Genomic DNA, 22572 nt, shown 5'->3' on the forward strand with positions numbered 1-22572 from the left:
CTCAGTAGTTGTGGCTCACGGGGCCTAGTTGCTCCGCGGCATGTGAGATCTTCCCAGACCAGGGCTCGAACCCGTGTCCCCTGCATTGATTGGCAGGCAGATTCTCAACCACTGCGCCACCAGGGAAGCCCGGGCCTCCATTATCGTGTCAAGACTTTGAATTCTCTCCTACCTCAGGTAACATGAGTGACACTGGTCAAATCAGTGACATCAGTCTTCAAGGGCTGCTCTCTCTACAGAGGATTCCACTTCGTTATTTTTATTCTAAGTCTCATTCTGATTGATAAGGCTTGGGGGAGGGCGTCTTCCCAACTCCTTCACTCACACAGATGGAAAAGAGACTGCTAGCATTCCTGAATGTATCATGTATCTAATCTATATGCAAGTCATCTGCATATTCTTTAAAATAGATTTCCTTGGGATTAGAGACACCATTAGTTCTAATCAGGCGATTCTAAAAGTGGTGACCTTTCTAACTTGTTATTTTCTACATAGTTCTTCATTTAGACAAAAAGCCAGGGATTACAGTGAGGAAAGGTGCTGTACTGATGGAAGCAGAGCTCAGTCCGAAGCAATTTAGCTCCGGCCAGATAAGCGTCCGACACGCAGTGTTATCAAGCCCTGTCTGTATCTGAACCGATTTCCCTTAGAGGAGAGTGTTGCAGCCTCCAGCCTAAGCAGGTTATTGAAGCAGTCCTTCCAGTCAAATGAAGAAGTTTCCCTGGGAGGGAGTGTGGCACAGTTAGAGCTTGCCTTTTTAATTTCAGTGATATTTCAGTACTTCCTCAAAACGTGCATCAGAAGTGCCCGCGTGGGGAACAAAAATGCGTATCCCTGGGCCGACTCCAAACACGCGGCACCAGAATCTCGGGGCAGGAGGGAGGAGGACGCCGAACTTGTATTTTCACAGGCGCCCAGGTAACTAACTCTTCAGCTCTGAGACCCGCTTTTGTCTGCACCATACCCGGCCGGCGCTGGGCTCGCCACCTCGCCGTCAGGCGCTCGCTCCCGCTGCTCTCCTCCCTCAGCTCTGCGCCTTCTTTGTTGCCTCCCTCGGGGTCATTAGAACTCAGCTCCTTCTAAGGTTTCAGCCCCATTGCCCCGCGCAGCCGGCGGGACAAAGCCCGTGCGGCCCGCCACCCACGAGAGTTGCCACCCGCTGTACGCGAAGGGCGCCGCAACGCCCCCACGGCCGCCACCCAACGAGCCAAAGAGCCGCGGCCGCGCCGGAAGTGACGGCACCTGTCGTTGACGCGCCCCGCCCCTTCCGCCTCCGCGCCCCGCCCCTTCCGCCTCCGCGCCCCGCCCAGGCCTCTCCCCTCCGCCCTCCCCGCCCTCCCCGCCCCTCCCCCTCCCCTCCCTCACCCGCTTTCTGTCAGTCTTTCTCCCTCTCCCTGTTCCCCTCTCTCCTTCCTCTAGCTTCCTCTTTCGCACCTGAGCAACGCACCTGCCTGGGCCCGGCTCCGCTCCCTCCTCCCTCCTCCCTTTCCCCCGCCCCGGCCGGAAGGCTTCGGCCTCCGCCGCGGGAGCTTGGCGGCTGCGTCACCGCCGCCCCCCCTCGCCGCCCCAGACAAGATGGACACCGCCGAGGAAGGTAAGTCGGCGGCGCCCGCGCCCTTGCTCTGGCGACCGGGTTCGGGCCGGGCCCGCGCCCGGTCCGCGGCGCTCGAGGCAGGCGGCGGGCGGAGCGGCGGGGGCGCCTCGGCTTGGGGCGGGCGCGTGGGGACGGCGGCACGACCCGGCGGGCGGGATGAGGCGCCCGGGCCGTTTGCCCGCCGAGCGGCGGGCTCGAGGGGCGGCAGGGAGCAGGAGGTGACCCCTTGGCGCCCCCGGCCGTTTCTCGCCCGCGCGCGCGCGCGGAGCGCAGGACCCCTACCTGGGCCGGGGGCGTCGGGCTGCGGTGGCCGCGGATGGCGTGGCTCCCCGCCCCCTCTGTCCCGCCAGTCCCGGGTGGTGGGGGGGACGGCGCCGTGGTCGCTGCACGAAGTCTGGGGGCGTTTTCCACGCCCTTCCCCACTCGGTTTTGTCTTTCTTTATGTCGCTTTGCCCCTCGCTCTCCGGGCCCGACCCTTTCACGATAAAACTTCTTTGTTGACTGAAACTTCGCGAAAAATACCCCGCCAGGTGACGGCCTGGTGGAGTGAACTGACTCCGTATTTAAAAACCTTGCCCTCTGCTTGCGTGGCCCCTAGTTGTTTGTTTACTAAGCGAGGCAGAGGCAGAGCCACCGGGGTTATTCGAAGCAGGAAGGCTCTTTGTTTCGGTGTAGTTTATTTTGTGCTTAGTCTCTGGCACCAATAAGCAGAGTTTTGTGTGTCTGTTTTGCTTTGTGAGTGCGTGTGTTTTGGATGTGGCTGTTCTGGAACAAGCTGACTCTTGTGAACTGAATACAGAAGTGAAGACATGACTGAACATCTGTGACTATTGAAACGCATTTGCTGATCCCGCGAAGGTAGTTTTTAAGCAGTTTTATCTTTTTGGAGTTTATCGAATAATTTCGTGAGTCTATAGAGGAAATTCCTAATTGCTTTCCTGTTGTTGCGGTTATCGGTGAAGATACATTTATGGTTTGGGTTTATTATGTGGGGATATGATAAGCATCTTGCAACCTTAAAGGTTGCGGTTTTGATGATTTTAGATGAAGATCGTTGGGGACTCTCGTGGTGTGCAGTAATGGGTGATGAAAAGTTTGATGTCTGTATATGTGATGCGTGGAGGGGATCAATTTATCATTTTTTTAAAGACGTCTTTCCTTCGATAGGAAGAACCTCAACTGTAATGATATTTGCATGTTATACTTGACAGTTTACAAAGCATAGTTACATGCCTTCACATTTGATCTAAGATCCCTATGGAGTAGGAAGGTATTATTATCTTTTATAGGTGTGGAAGTTAGTTTAGTTATTTTAATAGTTTGTTCAAGTTTCACACCCTAGTAAGAGAAAGATTTGAACCTAGGTATCCTGATTACACAGTTTTCCTTTCATTATGGCTCAGTTGTTTTTATTATGTGCCGTGAGTGAAAGGTAATCACCACAGGAGACTCCTTTGGAAAAAATAGTAAAGTGAAACTGCTGAGGAGGTTAGGAATTACTTTCTTTTGACAGGTGGTCCTAGTGTGTAAATTTCCATCTACATCCATACATCCTTTTGGATTCAAATTTTAATGACTCAGTCTAGTAATGCATGTGTTTATTGATTTATCAATTGATATATACTGGCATGTTTTATTAAGTTCCCATTCTTTGAGCTTAGGCACTTAGTAATTGCATACACTTATGGTATGATAGTGGTGATTCAGGAATTGCAGAATCGCAAAGCCGGAATCATGAAAGAAATATTTTCTGAGTGTTTCTAGTGCACTGCCCACCCCCCTCAGTCAGGGTGAGGTACAAATGATATTTATTTACTGACTTGAACACTGTTCTCTATTGAAATAACTGACATTTACTGAGGACTTGATGGATGGCATGTACTTCACTAAACATTTTATACACATCTCATTTAACTCTCCTAAGACTGTTAGGTAGGCACCATTCCCTTTTTACAGATGAGGAAACTGAGGGTTAGTATGATTAAACAACTTGCCCAAGGTCATACAGGTAACATGTCAGAGGCAAGATTCCAACTCAGGTCTGTCAGACTCCGTGGTTAAATTTATAAGTGGATACCCAGTGTCCAGTGTTGAGATGACTGTATTTTTGTCACTCCCTTTATAAGATGAATCATCTACATAATTTGACAAAGCTTTACTTTGCATTTGTTTTATGACACTGTTAGTCATGAAATGAAAGTGAATTTTAATACTGCTAATGCCTAATTTTGCAAAATTCCAAATTGGAAGTCTTCTGAAATTTTCAAAGTTAATGTAAATTTAACTTGAAAAAATGCTGGAAGAAAAGGGAGGATTACAGAAGGTTTCAGGATAAAAATGACAAAGTGAAGACACCAAAAAGCTTGGAAACTTCTGTTTGCTAAATGAGTTATTACAGGTTATTTCTTAAATTAAAAAATGCAGTTGGGTTTTTGATTATAAAGGAAACTTTTTTTGGTAGGAGACTTGGAAAATATGGCTAAACATAAAGAAAATAAAAATTTAAAAAATCTTTAAATTTTATCACTCGTTAAAAACACTGATGATGTTGTTTACTTATCTATTTTTTATTATGTTAATCTGAGCAAACAAATCTGAAATACCAACCTGCAAAGAGATTGTTAAGCTCTTCCATCTCTTAAAAATTGCATGTTGCTTTCCTCTAACGGTACCATATATGATGTTACAATGTTCAGAATATTTCATATTTGTAGTAAACAAGACTGAATTCTTTTAGAAAATTGGTTGTTTGCCAGATGGATTTTGACCCTTCATATTTTGTGTTTGCTAGGTATTAAAGATCTCTAAAGTGTTCAGTGTATTGTTTTATTTTTGTAAAATCAACAGTTTTATAATCTATTCTCATAATATAGCCATGCCTTGTTTTATTGTGTTCATTTTATTGAGCTTTGCAGATATTAATTTTTTTTTTTTACAAATTGAGAGTTTGTGGCAACCCTGCATTGAGTAAGTCTATAGGTGCCATTTTTCCTGAAGCAGTTGCCCACTTCATGTCTCTGTGTCACATCTTAGTAATTCTTTTAAATATTTCAGATTTTTTCATTATTATTATATTTGTTATGGTGATCTGTGATTTACTGTTGTAATTGTTTTGGGACACCATGAACTGTGCCCACAAAGACAGTGAACTTAATAGATAAATGTGTGTATTCTCACTGCCCCACCAACTTCTGTTCCCATCTCTTTTTTTCTCCTTGGGGCCTCCCTATTCCCTGAGGCCCAACAATATTTAAATTAGGCCATTTAATAACTGTAATGATCTCTAAGTGTTCAAGTGAAAGGAAGAGTCTCATGTCTCTCACTTTAAATCAAAAGTTAGAGATAAGTAAGATTAGTGAGGAAAGCATGTTGAAATCCGAGATAGGCTGAAAGCTAGGCCTCTTGCACCGGTTAGCCAAGTTGTGAATGTAAGGGAAAAGTTCTTGAAGAAAGTTAAAAGTGTTCCTGCAGTGAACACATGGATGATAAGAAACAGCCATATTGCTTATATAGAGAAAGTTTTAGTTGTCTGGAGAGAAGATCACACCAGCCACAACAGTCCCTAAAGCCAAAGCCTAATCCAGAGCAAGGCTCTAACTCTCTTCAGTTCTCAGAAGGCTGAGAAAGTTGAGGAAGCTGCACAAGAAAAGTTGAAAGCTAGCAGAGCTTGGTTCATGAGGTTTAAGGAAAGAAGTTGTCTCCATAACACCAAAGTGCAAAGTGAAGCAGCAAATACTGACGTAGAAGCTGCAGCAAGTTATCCAGAAGATCCAGCTGAGATAATTCTTGGTGGTCACACTGAAAAACAGATTTTCGGTGTACATGAAACAGCCTTATATTTGAAGCAGATGCCACCTAGGACTTTGATAGCTAGAGAGGAGACGTCAATGCCTGGCTTCAGACCTTCAGAGGACAGGCTGTTTGTTACTGGGGCTCATGTAGCTAGTGACTTGAAGCTGAAGCCATTGCTCATTTACCATTCCAAAAATCCTAGGGCGCTTAAGAATTATTTTTAATCTACTCTGCCTGTGTTCGGTAGATGGAACAACAAAGCCTAGATGACAGCACATCTGTTTACAACATGGTTTACTGAATATCTTAAACCCACTGTTGAGACCTACTGCTCATAAAAAAAGAAGGTTCCTTTCAAAATATTATTGCTTATTGACAATGTACCTAGTCACCCAAGAGCTGTGATGGAGATGTACAACAAGATGAGTGTTGTTTTCATGCCTGCAAACACAACACCCATCCTGTAGCCCATGGATCAAGAAGTAATTTCAACTTTCAAGTCTTATTATTTAGGAAATGCATTTCATAAGGCTATAGCTGCCATAGATAATGATTCCTCTGATGGATCTGGACAAAGTAAATTGAAAACATTCTGGAAAGGATTCACCATGCTAGATGCCATTAAGAACATTTGTGATTCTAACACAACATTGTAAATCAACTATACTTTAATAAAAAAAATAAAATTAAAAAAAAGAACATTTGTAATTCATGGGAAGAGGCAAAAATGTCAACATTAATAGGGGTTTGGAAGTTGATTCCAACTGTCATGGATGATTTTGAGGGGTTCAGGACTTCAGTGGAGGAAGTAACTGCAGATGTGGTACAAATAGCAAGAAAAATAGAATTAGAAGTGGAGCCTGGAGATGTGACTGAATTCTGTAATCTCATGATAAAATTTTAACAGATGAGGAGTTGCTTTTTATGGATGAGCAAAGAAAGTGGTTTCTTGAGACAGAATCTACTCCTAGTGAAGATGAAATGAAAAGTTGTTGAAATGACAACAAAGCATTTAGAATATGATGTAAACTTAGTTGGTAAGGCAGGGGCAGGGTGTAAGAGGATTGACTTCGATTTTGAAAGAAGTTCTGTTAGGTAAACTGCTCTCTATCATCAAATATTTGAACTTCAGAGCTTGAGGAGATCTTAGATCTTCCTCATTTTATCGACTAGGAATCTGATCCTGCAAAGCACTGATATTTTTCAGTTTAAAAAAAAAATCTGTTCTTTGCTCAAGGATATACATTTTTTAAAAGTAAAAGCACTGCAACATTGGAGTAAATGTTGCAAGTATTGATGTATGAAACTCTCATTAAGATATTAAACGTTTTGCCATAGTAGTGTGCTCTCATTTCAGCCCAGTGATATATAGAGCTGATGTTTTTCATTTTTCTAAATTACTGCTCACACTAGTAGAATGTAATATAAAATCTTAGCAGCCTATTTTTATGGACTGCCAAAACAATTGTTCTTTATGCTTTATGAGTCATATTCATTGGGAAGGGATGAAGCTGAACTTTATCATAGTTGATCATGTTCTATATCTATTATGGTAAAACCTTGAGGTGACTTAGATTTGGAAGTAATGAGTTAAAAGGATAGGAAGTTGTCAGAACCAGACAGCTAGTTACTGTCTTTCTAGAACCACATGGTCTTTCATCTCTGTTTCCCGTAATGCCTGCTTCATTCTTCTTGCCACAGATCAACTTTCACTGCTTTGGCATGCTTACGGGCAAGCATGCACTTATTTGACAAGTGTTTATTGAGCACCTGTTAACTAGCTAGGCACTATTTTATGCAGTTGGGCTAGGCTGGTAACAAAATAGACAAAATCCCTTCTTTCATAGAGCCTACGTTCTTGTTTTTGGCTTGGTAGAGGAGGAGGGGAGGACAGAAAATAAACATGTAGTAAATTATATGGCATGATGAGATGGTTATACGTGCTGTGGAGAACAGTTAGTTGGGAGGGAACAAGATGGGTGAGAGAAGGATGAGATGAAGGTGGATTACAAAGGGGCATGAGTTAATTTTGGTGGTGATGGATATGTTCATTATCTTGATTGTGGTGACAGTTTTACCAGTGTCAAGCGTATCAAGTGATATCCTCTAAGTAAGCGTATTTTATTGGATGTCCGTTATTCCTCAGTAAAACTGTTTTTAAAAATCCATTGTCTTTTACTCATGCATGGCTTTTTAACCTCATGTATTGATTATTTGGTAGCTGTTGGATCAAGTTATGCAAATCTTCCAAATCTTGACACATTTTCCTGTGTAACATAAAAGTCACATTCATTAACGTCACCACGTATCTCAAAAAGGCTTTAGGTATTGGAGAAGCTGTCGTTCTTATTGTGGTGGATGTAGGTTTTCTAAAATCCTAATATTTGCTTGAAAGTTTTATTTTTGTCAGTGGCAGCAAATATTGTCAGTGTTTTCCTTGGTTCTTAGGCTCACTTCATTCTTCCATGACACAATGCCTGCCGAATACCCAAATCTGTCTGAATAACTGTTGTTTGTCATTTTGTTGTTGTTTTGTTTTTTTCCATAGTAAAAATGGTGTTTCGTGGGGGGTGGGGGTGGGGAAGCAGTTAGTTCAGCTGGTAACTCCAAAGAATAATACAAGTGCTTTTTCTTGAGACAAACACTGCTGTTGAGCCTGAGTCCAGGAGTGAGTCCACACTCTCTGTATTTTTCACCTAAAATTTTCACTTGGTTCTTCTTTAAATCTTCTTTTTCCTTGGCACTTTGGATCCAGTGAGGAGACAGAAAACACAGTAACTTAACTAGAGGAAGTTGAAAGAATTGTTAACCTATGATTAGAGAATAATTATAAAGATGTAAGGACTACTGTAAAGTGTACTGTGGGCCTGAGGGAAAATGTCCAAGTAAGGACAGACTGGCGAGGGGTGAGGGCCCCTCCTCACAGCTGTGGTTCAGACCTCATTGGAGAAGTATGGAGTTGTCCAAGCCAGAGCTAGTCCACAGTTTCTGGGTGAGCAGGAAACAACCCTCCAGGGTGGATGCAGGAGACTCAAGGTTGATGGGTAGGCATGCAGACAGTTAGGGTACTACTGTGGGCTCAAGGCCTGGAGTGTGTTGAGCTGTTATCAGTAGGGCTGTGAGAAGTTGGTTACTAAAGCAAACCTACTGACAGGGCAGCGGGAGCAAGGAGTGCTCCAGTCCTCCTGTGTGGTCCCTTCAGCACCCTCTACCGACAAATTTATTTTTAAAAACTGTTTAAAAGAGTCCAGTCTCTTATCACTGAACAGGTGGTACTGAAGGATAAATTTAGAGCTGAGAGGAAATATTCAGTACATTGATACTTGGCACACTCCTGCTAAAACTTGGGAGTTATTGCCTGTGCTGCTGAATTTGCATTTGCCCACTGCTGGCAAAATCCTTACCACAAACTCTAACTACTGCAGGAGTTCACAGTACCTGCAGTTAGCTGCCACTGCTGTTTTTAGAGCCAGAAGTAGGAAATGGCTTTACACCTTCCCACCATCTTATGATCCCACAGAAGAGCTTCTCATTGAAAGCATGTAACTCAAGCCTAGTCAGCAAGGCAGATGTAGTTTTCAGGCTTCCAGGAGCAATAGTATAGGTGAATGTTAGTTTTGTAATGATCAGTAATCTGGAGAGATAAGAAATAACTAAGCTTTGGGATATATGGAGAATTGGGATATATGGAGAATTGGAATTTAAATGTATGCTTTCAAGGCCTAATTACCAAATCCATGTTAAAAAAAAATAGGTATACTTTCACAGTCAAAAAGGAAGTGTTTTTCACAGAATTTTAGCAGTTAAAATTTTCTTTTTCTTGTAATTGTAAAAGTAGCAATGAAACAGTAGAAACTTTGGGAAAACGGGAAGGAAATCACCCATGTTCTCATCTAACCAATATAATGGCTATCATTTTTTGTATTTTCTCTTTTAGGCTGTTTTGGGTTTTTTCCCTAGTTGTAAGAACAGTGTGTATTCATTTTTTTATTCCTGCTTTGTTTACTTAACATTATGCAGATTTCCATATTGTCATATAACTGTTAATATTTGCTATTTTTAAGGGACTATAGACATTTGTGTAGTGAATGTACCACAATTTATGTAGCCACACTTCTGGTTTTAGCTATATAGGTTATCCACAGATATTTTGAATAATACTTTTTAATAATGTATTTTTAATATTTGTTTACTGTAATCATAGCTACTAATTATAAAATATTTGTTGATAATCAGCTATTAAAAATCCTTTGTTACTGCAACCAGATGAATCAAGGTCAACATTAACAGTCATAAAAATCATGTTGATAATGTACCATTCATATTCTGTGATGAAATGGCACTTCATCTATGTGATTTTCCTCCCCAGAACCCATAGCCCCACTCTAATCATGAGCAAAAACATCAAACCAATTCTGGGGACTTCCCTGGTGGTGCAGTGGTTAAGAATCTGCCTGCCAATGCAGGGGACAGGGGTTTGAGCCCTGGTCTGGAAGGATCCTATATGCCACGGAGCAACTATGCCCGTGTGCCACAACTACTGAGCCTGCGCTCTAGAGCCCGCGAGCTACAACTACTGAGCCCACGAGCCACAACTACTGAAGCCTGCGTGCCTAGAGCCCGTGCTCCGCAACAAAGATAAACCACCGCAATGAGAAGCCTGCACACCGCAACAAAGAGTAACCCCTGCTCACCGCAACTAGAGAAAGCCCTCGTGCAGCAACGAAGATGGAATGCACACAAAAAATAAATTAATTAATTTAAAAAAATCAAAGTCATCAAAAACAAGGAAAGTGTGAGACACTGCCAGAGCCAAGAGACGACTAAGGAGACGTGACAACTAAATGTAATGTGGATTCTGGAACAGAAAATGACATTAGGTAAAGATCAAGGAAATCTGAATAAACCGTTGATTTTAGTTAATGATAGTGTGTCATTATGGGTTCATTAAGTGTAGTAGAACTACCATCCTAATGTAGGATGTTAATAAGAGGGGATACTGGGTACTGTGTACAGGGGAGCATTGTACTGTCTCCTCACATTTTCTGTAAGTGTAATCTGTTCTAAAAAATAAAGTGTATTAAACCCTTTGTTTATTAAATTATCACTAGTTTATCATCAGAAGGAAAGTGGAAACATTTTGAAACCTTATGTGAAACAATTTTCAGGATAGACAATGGCTTAAGAGTTAAGATGTACCCAAAGCTTTAAGAGTTGTTTTGCATTTTTTCTCATAGTAGATACTTAGAATATATTTGGTGAACTGGATTTTTGGCTAAGAAAACTAACGGGATGGGCTAGCCTTGAATGGGTGTTGACTTCCACAGCTGGCACCAACTTGATAACCTCTTACACTATTGGGTGTTCCCCCTCCCTTTCATCTCATGGGCTGTCTCCATATTCAGTCACTAAGGACTTGAAGGTTTCATTCAAAAAAAACTTTACTGAGCTAGGTACTGTGCTAGGAACTTCTGAAAGGTATGCTTTGTGAAGATATTAAGTATTCAAATAAAGCAACAGAAGTTGCCATAGGAGTTAACAGAAGAAATTTACCCTTGAAAACCAGGAAGAGCTTTGCTTTATTGTTCTAGGTAAGTTTGCATTCATAACCAGCAGAGTGCATTGATTTTACTTTGGCCTGAGCAAGATTTGTAATTTTACTGCATGTAAATTTGGTGGAGCCTTACTCCACCACAGAACATTATTTCATTTTTAGTGAAGGGCCTCAGGCTGCACCTTTTGTAGACTGCACTCTCCTTTTGTACCCTTGGCCTTGTTATTCTCTTGAGGTTTTGGGTGGTGGGATTGATCCTAGTGAATAAAATAGATTATTTTTTCTTTGACTCCCCTCCCCCTTTTCTCCATTGAGGCATTTTATTTGCACATTGTTATATACTCCTAGGAAAAAAAATTACAGGATTTCTCTCCTGTGTGTTTTTGTCTTGTTTCTTCATGGTCGTCATGCCAGCAGAGGTTGTCAGTACAGTGAAACCAAGCTAGAAGAATGGAAGTAGGTTATTTTGACATTTTCCTAGATTTTTGAGTTGCACTTCAAATCTGGGCCTGATCACTCCGTGCTTGTTTAACTTGCCTGTGAGGTTCACAATAATTTTCCCAGCTCTGTGATCATCAGTGATTTGAAATTTGGCAATGAAAGCATGCTTCATCATTACAATTAGAAACCAGATGATTTTGAAGCATAGCCTGACAAGAACCTGGCATTTGTCTCTCTTTTCATCATTGTTAATGCCCTTGAGAGCATCAGCCAGGTCATTCATGCACACCATTGCGGTAGCACGGAAAGATGGTGAAAAGAGTTTTCTTTGACTTTCTGTGTTGGTGGTGGTTGTGCTTGTTTTAGTTTTTGTTTTGTGAAGCAGCTAAGATCTTTTATAAAACAGGATAGGCTAATTTATGTCTTAGTCACAAACTTCCCCCAAACCTGAGCAACAGAAGGTTGCTTTAAGTTTCTCACTGACATCACGTCCAGTGTGGCTGGGGAGAGATTCTCCTGCTAATAATGCTGGTCACTTGGAGATCTAGATTGGAGATCATGGCTTAGCACATGATTCCACAATTGTTGAGGCAAGAAAATGCAGTGTGATGGATTGTGTTTATTGGTGCCCAAAGACTTCTATCCAGAAGTGATGGCACATCACTATAACTCATATTTCATTGACTAAAGCAAGTCACATGTTCAGGTATAATTTCAGAGGTGACAGGGAAGTGCAGTACTGCCACATACCCAGAAAGTAGAATGCCAAAAATATTTGATGACCAATGCTGATGATTTCCACAGTCCCTAGCAACATTAATTCCTACCTGGTCGGATGAAATAAATGTGCTCATTGGGGTATATTTCAATCTACAACTTCATTAGAACACATTTTAGAGAGGGAACTAATTTTTTTTCATGTCGTTACCTTTTCTCATTTGTTCTTTTTTTCTATGTCTGTTTAGACACTAGTACTGTAGAAAACCTGATTTTATTAAAATTAAAGTGTATTTAAAGTTTTCCTTATTTAATGTCTCTGAGTTTTTGACAAATGCATATAGTCATGTAGACACCATAATCAAAATATAGAATAGTTCTTTCACTCCCCAAAATAACTTCGTGTCTTTTTATGGTCAGCTCCACCCCCAGACCCTGGCAACCACTGATCTGTTTCTGTCTGTATAGTTTTGTTTTTTCCAGAATGTCATAAGTGGAATTAAACAGTATGTAGCTGTTTGAGTCTGGCTTCTTTCAGCTTAACATAATGCATTTAAGATGTAGTCACATTGTTGCCTGTATCAGCAGTTTGTTTATTTTTATTGCTGAGTAGTATTCTATTGTAGGGATGTGCCACAGTTATCCATTCCCCAGTTGTGGAATGCTTGGGTTGGTTGTTTCCAGTCTGGGAGAATTATGAATGAAATTCACATAGGTTTTTGTGCAAACATAAGTTTTCATTTTACTAGGTTAATACCTAGGAATAGGATTGCTGGATGTATGGTAAGAGTATATATGTTTTTATTTTTGTTATTTTAATAGGTATGTAGTGGTAATCTTACTGTGGTTTAAGCTTTGTTGTTAATGTAAAATTTACATAACAATTTACCATTCTAACCATTTTTAAGTGTCTGATTCAGTGGCATTAAATATAAGCACATTGTTGTACTGTCATCAGCATCTTAACTTTGTTTTTAATTTGCATTTCCTTAATGAGTCAGCATTGTTTCCATTTGTAGACCTTCTTTGCTGAAGTATCTGTTCAAATCCTTTGCTGAATTTTTTTGGACTATTTTCTTATTGTTAAGCGAATTAGTTAAGCTGGACGAAGAATTTGAATAGATAGTTCACGAAGAGAACATGGCAAAATGTGGAAATATCCAGTTTCACTAGTAATAAAACTACTTCTTACTTAGCTGTTGTACTAGTTAGTTTTACCCTTATATTTCAGTAATGTGTTTCATTAGAGGGAGCAAATCTACTGTTCAAAAGGAAGAAAATTATAAATTTGGAGCGGTAGATAGTAGATATATATAAGATATTGACATTAAATTATGAAAAAATAAAACATTCAAGGAAACTTGATCACATAACCAGGTTGTGTATGATAAAGTCAAAAAGTTGTCTTTTGGAATTGGGGGTTAGGTTTTAAATCCTCATTTCCTTATTAACTTGCTTGATAATATAGTTGGGCTAGGATTAGAAATAGAGTTTGCTAATCTTAAGTCTACTCCCCACTTGTTCTTGACTGTCAGAGGTGGTGGTAGGGTCGAATTTTTTTCTTGTAATGTTTGGCTGGGGTACAGCAGTAGTTACTGTCTAAAGTTTTCTGTCTTACTGAGTTGCCCTTCCCTGGTCCTTTGGCTAGAGAGAGAGCAAGCTTTTGGGGGGAATTTTTTTTGTCTGTTCTCATTGGTGTTTCTACCTTGCCAGCTTCTCCACCTCAGCCTCCAGTCCAGGATACTTGAGGCAAAACACAAATCCAGAGAACTCACTGCCTTGTGGTTCCTTGGCGTCCCAGCTTCTTTTGCTGATCTGCCTTCTCTTCACCTTTTAGAGTCTTCTTATGTTTGTTTTGTATATAATATCCGGGGTTTTTAGCTGTCCTTGGCAGGAGGAGTAGGCAGAAAACTCCTACTATTTCATCTTGGTCTAGAATCTTCATTCGTCTTCTAGTCTTTATTGCTGCCTTTCTCTAGAGAGAACCTTTATCCTTATTTTCTAAATGATACGTGTTTTACATGTTTCTGAATTTTTTTACATGTGGAATTGTATAGGAGTAGGTACTCTTTGTGTCTGGGGTTCTTTATCACTCAACATCATTTTGTGAGATAAATCCAAATTGTGGTTTGTGGTTTTGGTTGGTTTATTGTTTTTGCCATGAAGTATTAAATTATGTGAATATACCAAAATTTATTTATCCAAATTTATTTGCCAAATTCTGGCAATTCGGGTGGTTTCCATTTTGGAGGCATTATTATGAATAGAGCTGCTATGAACGTTCTTGTACATGTCTTTGAACATAAGTATATAGGAAACTATTAATTTTAAGTAAGATACTAGCAAAATACTACACAAATATATACAGTTGATCCTTCAGCAACACTGGTTTGAGCTACTTGGGTCCACTTATATGTGGATCTTTTCCAGTACTTATATGGTGTTGGCCCCTGTCCCATTCGTGGGTGTCACATCTGTAAATTCAACCAACTGCAGATCAGAATTTTCATCTGAATTTGCTTGAATCCGTGGATGTGGACAGAACCTGCAGATGTGGAGGGCCAACTATGGGACTTGAGTGCCCTGGAGTTTTGGGATACATGGGGGCTCTTGGAAGCAATCCATCCATGGATGCCGAGGTACACCTGCACTATAGGTAACATACACTTATAAAATAAGGAAAGAACTTCTTTCCCCCAACCCTGATCCCCCAAAGTAGCAACTGTTAATAGTTTCTTATGTATTCTTCCAGAATAAATGTTTAACTATGACCTTTATATACCTGTGCCTTGTTTCAGATTTTTCTCCTGGAATATAGATTGGCAGGGAAGAACCTTGCATTGCTTCTACTCCATACCCACGGACTAGCTAAGGAAATTGAGTTGAGGATATAGAGCAATGGCAGTTGCAGCCTATCTCTTAGGTAGCTTTTCCTGACCTCCATTTCCCTGATAAGGGGTGGATAAGCCACACCGAATCAGGTGTGGCTCAGGGCCTGCTAAACAGCTGAGTGTTTGCCTTGAAGAGTTTTGTAGCTGAGGCTTATCACCATTCTGGTTGATTTATAGCAACAATCTTTACCTTTCCATTTAGGGAAATATTTACACATAAAGTACTCTTGAGCAAAAATCAGTCACAACTTCATCATGTGGGGAAAAACAAGAGTCAGTACTGCAAAAGAGATTTGTGATGTTGTTTCTCGGACCAGATTCTGTATTAGAGTCATTTAGATGAAATGGTTTTAATAGAAATGGGTTGTGGGTTGCATAGCAGTAGGCTTTTAGGCATGTTGAGGCAGATTATTTAGATCTTATTTTGCTTTCTTTCCCTGATGAAGATATAGCCAGTGAAAGTTTTAACACATTTTAAAAAACATGGTCAGTGAAATAGGAAAATTGCTAACATGAGTTTTCACATTTGTGTGTGTATGTTAAATAAACCACATGCAAAGACCTCCTGCCAAAGAACTTCACTGATAAAATTGGACTTGGTGGGCTTCCCTGGTGGCGCAGTGGTTAAGAATCCGCCTGCCAGTGCAGGGGACACGGGTTCGAGCCCTGGTCTGGGAAGATCCCACATGCCGCCAAGCAACTAAGCCTGTGCGCCACAACTACTGAGGCTGTGCTCTAGAGCCCGTGCTCCACAGCAAGAGAAGCCACCGCAATGAGAAGCCCGTGCACTGCAACGGAGAGTAGCCCCCACTCGCCGCAGCTAGAGAAAGACAGTGTGCAGCAACGAAGACCCAACGCAGCCATAAATAAATAAATAAACAAATAAATAGGACTTGGTAGTGTTAGTAAAGTGAAAGTTCAGCTATGATATTTACAAATTGCATGTTAACCTTTGATTGTTTTTTTTAAAGTTTCATTATACAAAATTTCAAACTCTCACAAATAGATTAATGTAATAAACTTCCATAAAACCAGCATCTGGATTCAACAGATACAAGCATATGGTTGATAATTCTTTTATCTCAACCCTTTCCCTCTTGCCTCCCCACACTTCTGCTGGATTGTTTTAAAGGAAATCCCGGGTACGATATCTTTTCATCCATGAATACTTACGTATTCTAAGAGATAATTTTTTTTAAACAAATAACCACAATACCAGTATCATACTTACTGTCTTTATCCTCCAAGTTTTAAAGTAACAATCAATATTATTACTATTAACATGATGATTACTGAATTCTCTTTAGGATTTCTTTATAGGTCCTTCTGTCTTTGGATATAGCCTACTTGAGGATATATTATCATGTTTTAAAGTCTAAAGTAATTATTTTCTGTGATTAAGCTTGATATACACAGGTTCATTTGATTTGTTTTTGGTTTATTTTGCATTTTGATTATTATATGATTATTATATGATTTATTATTATGTAAAAGATATTCATGTAAAACAAAGTGATTCAGAAGTCTAATGTTCCCTTCCCTTTCCTTTTCCTTTTATAATCAGTGGAGCTTGTGAAGTCCCTGATACAATAATGATAATTGTATGCATATGTGTATTTTGAGAGAGCCAGTTATTCTCTGATTTTTTTCAGATGTTCTATGAGCAAAATCTATCTATCTATCAGCATACCTAAACATACCACTACGATAGAGCAGTGGTTCTCAAACTCTTTTGGTCTCAGGATCCCTGTAAATTCTTCTAAAAGATTCAGAAGCGCTTTTATTTGCCGTATAAGAGAATAAAAGAATTTAGAAATATTTATTCACTTAACACACCCATTATGTGTTAATATAAAATTTTTTTCATGAAAATAACTGTATATTCCAAACCCAAAATATTGGTGAGAAGAGTGGATTTGTTTTATATTTACATACCTCTTAAGTGTCTCGTTTAATGGGAGGCAGCTGCATTCAAACAGGTGTCTCATGTAGCCTCTGGAAAACTCCACTGTACACTGGCAAGACAATGAGAGTAAAACACTGTTAGTGTTATGGTGAAAATAGTTTTGACCTTGCAGGGCAAAAACTATTAGACTGTCAAGCAGAGCTCTGGGCCTTGATTTAGATTTGTTGTGTTTGCTTAGTTTTCTGTTTATTGGTTCGTCCTTCAGAAGGATGGAGTCTACTGAAGATCGGTGTCTGGTCATATTCACGTGTTTCTCTGTCCTGCTAGTGGAAGTGCTGTCTCTCCAGTCCCACCCAACCCCACCTGCCCCTCGCGGCCGTGCTGTGGGAGTGTGGGGAGACGTGGTGTCTCCTGCGGGTGGGCACATCCCTCAGTCTCCCGCTGTGATGTCCTTGCCGCGGCTCCCTGCGCCACACAGGGCTAGGTCACCTTGTGGGGCTGGTCCCTGTCTGGGAGGCGCCCGGCTTGCAATCAGCCGATCAGCCGTTCACACCCTTGTTGATACTGTTTCCGGTGTTTGTTCCTGCATCCCGCTAGCCCAGGTGTGCCCACAAAGGCTGTCCCTGCCCCACCCCAGTCCATCGCCGCATAACTTGTGGCTGACCAGTCATCATGTTGGTGGAGGGTGACGTGGCGACCCTCGTGGTGACCCTCGTTCGTGTAAGCCCAGCGGTGTCTCTTGCCGCTTTCCTCTGCACTGTGTCTTGCTTACGGACACCTCTAGCCGCGCTGTGGCTACTGCGCCCTACTTTCTACTCCCGCAGCTGCCTGAGAGCTGGCCAGGGAGACAGGATGAGGGGGAAACCACTTTGCCCTATGACTGCAGCTGCCTCCCCACACTCGCACTCAAACCCACCCTGAGTGGTTGATCCTGCGGTAGCACATGCCTGTCGCTAAAGTTAATCTTCTGGCTTAGACACCCTGATGTTGAGAATGACTTTGAGCGCTTGTTTGGCTCCTACCTGCAGAACTGTGGTAATTCTAGAACTAATCCATGCCCATGGGCATCAGCAGCTCTGCTCTGATGATTCTAGATGACCAGGATTGCATGTTCTATGGCCCTATTAAGGAGCCGTTTTGCATACCATGGCAACCACCGTGACTGGGAATTCGGGTGATGGGAAATCTGGATTCGATTCCATACAGGAAGCCTGGTAATCGACTACTCCAACCTAGGAAGGTAGCAGATTTGCCACTCGCGACCCGAGGATGGGGAGGCAGTGATGAAAAACAACACTGGACACTTTTGAGGTCTGGTAATTGGAATGAGTCCACTTAAAATCCTTTAAGGCAGATCTATTGTGTGGCAAATCTGGTACTGGCAGCTGAGGTAATCCCCAGCTTCAGTGGCAGGGTATTGAATTTGGTGCAGTTAAAATGCTGTGTGATCTGCCGTGCGGGTCTACGGATGGGGAGCCTCCGTTCCTATCCCTACCCCCTACTTCTCAGTGCCCTTCTGGCTTCTAGCCGAGTGTCCGTGGGCTGAAGTGTGCACTTGAAGAAATTAAAGTACTCCAAGCAGGCGCGAGCTGCCTGCACACTGCTGCTGGAAATCCTGGAATGGGAGCGTGGTTCTGTTTTGTTTGTGTTAGAATTTGATTGTGGAGGCCGATTAGATGGGATGGCTGGGATGCTCGTACTGCACCGCTAGAGCTCAAAGTCTTAGATTGTTGCAAGACTGACCAGAGTGAAAGCTTTTGCCATGGATGTTTTCATTACTTAAGGATGAAGGTGAAAATGGGAGGTTTGAAGAGATTCTCATCCCATGTTGTCTGACCATAAACAATGCCGACTGCCCTCGTTATTTCCGGTAATGTGCCGGCAGCTTATTGCTGGCAGCTTATGGGAAACCAAAGTCCTTCGGATGGTGGTAGCTGGAGTGTCTGGTTCCAGAGCTGAAATTTGAAGGCACAGCGGTGTGGTCTGTGCTTAATTTGACTCAAGCTGGACAACCCTACGCGACTCCATCACAGACAGGATTGGCACTTTGATAGCTCTTACGTGGGTGGTGGTGCATGGCCTTTCTGTGTTGCTGGAGCGATTTGTCTGGCTCCTTGATAACCGGGGAGACTAGTGTGCTCACAACTTAGGTTACCCCCAGTGCTTGATATCCCTAACTTCGACAAATATTTCTTAGCCACCCAGGATTGAGCAATCACAAGTCTGTGACGCTCTTAAGGGGCTGTAACTGCACCACGCTTCTCAGCATGTGCGTATCCCAGTCTGACAGGTGCTGGGGATTCATTATTAAATCCATTAGTGCTGGGCTCTGGGTTGCAATTATTCCTCATTAATGAGGAATTCCCTGTAAGAGAGTAGATCAGAAGCTTGCATTAAGTCCCTGCCTGTTGTTCATACTGCCCATCGCCCCTCAGATTGCCCACTTGGGGTTGGCATTTGGTCTTGGTAGATTGCCGAGAAGATGGTCTAAATGAAAATCGCAACCAGGTTTCGGTAGGTGGTCCTGCAGAAAGACCGCATTAAGGACCGAGCAAGCGAGCTTGAGGGATAGCTTTCGGCCATCTGTATATCACCCGCCACCCCAGGCAAGACTGACTCTAGTGCCATGAGAATCACTTGGGGCGGGGGTGGAGGGAGTGAAGGAAGAGCTGCTGCCCTTTGGTGGCCGACCCGTAGCCCTGAGCTTCCGTAGTTTCTGCTTAAGGTGGCCTCTGGCTCGCCTCTCTCTGGCCTTCGTGGTCTTGGGGTGCCCCCTCCACACTCTGTTGTGTGTGTGTCTGTTCCTGTCTGTCTCTCCCTCTAGGGCCGCTCTGCTGTTTCGATGTGTTTTTGTGAAGTTTAAACTTCACAAAAAGGACCGGACTTAGGACTTTAAACTGTTAGGACAGGAATGGTGAAGTGATTTTGCATATTTCTATCTATAATCTGTTAGTTATGAGAAAGTACAGTTTCCGTTATTTTCAATTTTGATTTATTTACAGAGCTCTCATACAAAGGGACAGTTGACCTTTTTATATAATAGAAAATTTTTAAGTTTCAGATATACTAGATTATCATCCTGTTCACACTTTTTAGTTTTCCATGATGTTGATTAATGTTTTACCTAGTGATAGAGTCTTGCTTTAACATGCAGTATTTTAGTTTTTGGTGGCCTATTATTTTTTTAAAAGTTATAACCAAAGATAATTCAATTTTTCTTTTTCATTAATAGACATATGTAGAGTGTGTCGGTCAGAAGGAACACCTGAGAAACCTCTTTATCATCCTTGTGTGTGTACTGGCAGTATTAAGTTTATCCATCAAGAATGGTGAGTCATCCCTTTAGAAAATTTTTATGTCTGAGCTTTACTGTCATCTATGTAAGGGATACTGTTTCAATGAACTTTCTCTGTAACTAGTTATTTCTTTAAAATTTTTTTTGTGAAAATTTGGAAATTACCCGTATTTCTTATTACCATGCCATGTCATTTTGGTATATTGTCTTTCAGATGCACGTGAGTACCCATTTGTTTATTTCTACCATGGAGAGCTTATGTTCATGGGAAGTGTTATGGTGTTCTAGTTTTGCTTGGCATGATTATAGTTTACATTTAGGAAATGCTTTGTGTAAGGTAATAACTCAGTGCTTGTATACATTTTAACTCATTTAATCCTTACAACAAAACTGCAAGGTGGAGTATGATTATGATTTTATGATTATTCAGATGAGGGAACTGAAACATTGAAAGGTTCAGTAACTTGTTCTGTGTCACACAGCCAGCCAATTAGTGATAGACCTAGCCACCAGGTAGCAGTATCCTTAGACCAATATTAGAACTGATGTTGATGCTTGGAGGTTTTTCTATATTCAGTTATCTTTGAGGACGTTACAATTTACTTTGATTAGTTAATTGTTCAGTTAATTGAAACTGCTTTTTAATAGAGGAAATACATGTCATTTTTATCTTTATCTGTTATAATTCTGTACTCTTAGAGGGCATTAATGATAAAAAGTTTAGGACTTTCTAAATTTAAAATTGTAAAAGTTCTGTGATATGTAAAATTTTAGTAAAGCAATATTAGTTTTCAATGAAACCTTAAAAGTTTTTTTGTTATAAACACTATACTTATGAATGTATTTGTAATTGCAGCTTAGTTCAGTGGCTGAAACACAGTCGAAAAGAATACTGTGAATTATGCAAGCACAGATTTGCTTTCACACCAAGTAAGTTCTTTCGAAGTTTTCACTGCATTTCTAGGTTATAACTGGCCACATAAAGGTGTTTAAACAGTTTTAAAGCAACTGTGTTCAGCTTAATTTGTCTTTTATGGTAATAGAAAGTATTGCTATAACATTTTGGAAAATATTTTTAAAAACTACACGTCAGCTTTTAATACACCACACGTTAGCTTTTAACACACCACACGCACGTGATTTAATTTGTGGGATATTTCTTTTTTTTTAGACAAGTTCAAACGTGTACAAAGGTATAATGAAGCTGTATGTAACCATCACTCAGTTTCATCCATTTTCAACTCATAGCCTTTACATGTCATTCCCTATGCTCTTGTTCTCACCTCTCCATCCTTATTAAAGCAAATCCCATCATTTATGATTTCATCTGTACATATTTTAGCATGTATCTCTAAAGAGTAATGGTTTTTTTTAAAAAAATACAGCTATAATACCATTATTTACCCAGAAAAATTGTTGATGCCTTGAATTTGTCAAATATCCCATCCGTGCTCAAATTTGGGACATCTTTTGAGTTTAAATTATGTTGGTTGGAATAATAATAAAGACAAATACTTAACTCACTTTTTAAAATAAGACTTTTTAAGCTCAGTATTTTGTAGGCTTTGGTAAATATTTTGCAGATCTTTAAAATTCTAATTGTATTTATAACTCCTTTACCTATTGATTGATACTTAATATTGTTCATCTTAAATAAGTAGAGGTTTATACTGGCAGGTTATCAATAATTTGAAGCACATTTTCATTCTCTGATCCTAGTATATTGCTCTCCCCCCCCCAGAGATTTTTTTATGCTTTAGTTTTTGTTTGTTTTAAGCATCTTGAGCTGCTGAGTGTAAATTCTATATATCGGTGTTAGTTTTACTTTGTCTTTATGTGATGAGTGTATATAATTAAAATCATTACAGTTTCACTTTTGAAGCTTTGTATTCATAGTGCTCAAAAAATGTCAATTCTGTTATTTTGTAGTCTTTAATTTTCTGTAGGGCATAAAAACTGTACAGCTTAAGGTTTATTGCAAACTGCAAGACTAAATAATTGAATATCTTCATGAAGTTTGATTGATAAGAAATACTCATGTGAGCTTCTTTATTCTGAGGCCAATAAAAGCTTGTGTTTGTACCTTTTAGTTTTCATTTGACAGTCATGTGCTCTGTTTATCTTTTTCAAAAACTCTATTTACTGGTTTAAATGACTTGCTCCTGTATATCAAGAATCCTCTAAAGTACTGATCTTTGTGGGTATGTTGTAAAAAGTTGCTGTTTGTTACTTGTTCACTCCTTTGTGTCTATAGCTGTGAACAGTTTTGTAATAGTGCTCTCATAAATTTCACATCACTGATTTTAAAACTTTATTTATCATAGCTCTTTGTTTTGGCCTTACTGGAGAAAGAGGCCTTTGTTCCTTCTGTATGTTTTTTCG

At 40.7% G+C, this 22572-nt stretch overlaps 1 protein-coding gene across 2 annotated transcripts in view; it reads left to right on the top strand.

Annotated features, from left to right (window-relative positions):
* The first annotated feature begins 1335 nt into the window (after window positions 1-1335).
* MARCH6 (membrane associated ring-CH-type finger 6) overlaps window positions 1336-22572 on the top strand; it is a 74253-nt gene continuing 53016 nt past the window's right edge. Inside the window, exons 1-3 of one of the 2 annotated variants that reach the window (XM_029216138.1) lie at window positions 1336-1594; window positions 20128-20224; window positions 21047-21120. In XM_029216138.1, coding sequence (XP_029071971.1) covers window positions 1576-1594; window positions 20128-20224; window positions 21047-21120 — 190 coding nt within the window. In that variant the 5' untranslated portion in view covers window positions 1336-1575. Of the gene's footprint in view, window positions 1595-10027; window positions 10267-20127; window positions 20225-21046; window positions 21121-22572 lie in introns of those variants that run through there. The other variant, XM_029216137.1, reaches the window with a different exon arrangement.

This window comes from Monodon monoceros, unplaced genomic scaffold (assembly GCF_005190385.1).
Source record: "Monodon monoceros isolate NGI ecotype Baffin Bay Population unplaced genomic scaffold, NGI_Narwhal_1 Super_Scaffold_12, whole genome shotgun sequence".
NCBI lineage: Eukaryota > Metazoa > Chordata > Mammalia > Artiodactyla > Monodontidae > Monodon > Monodon monoceros.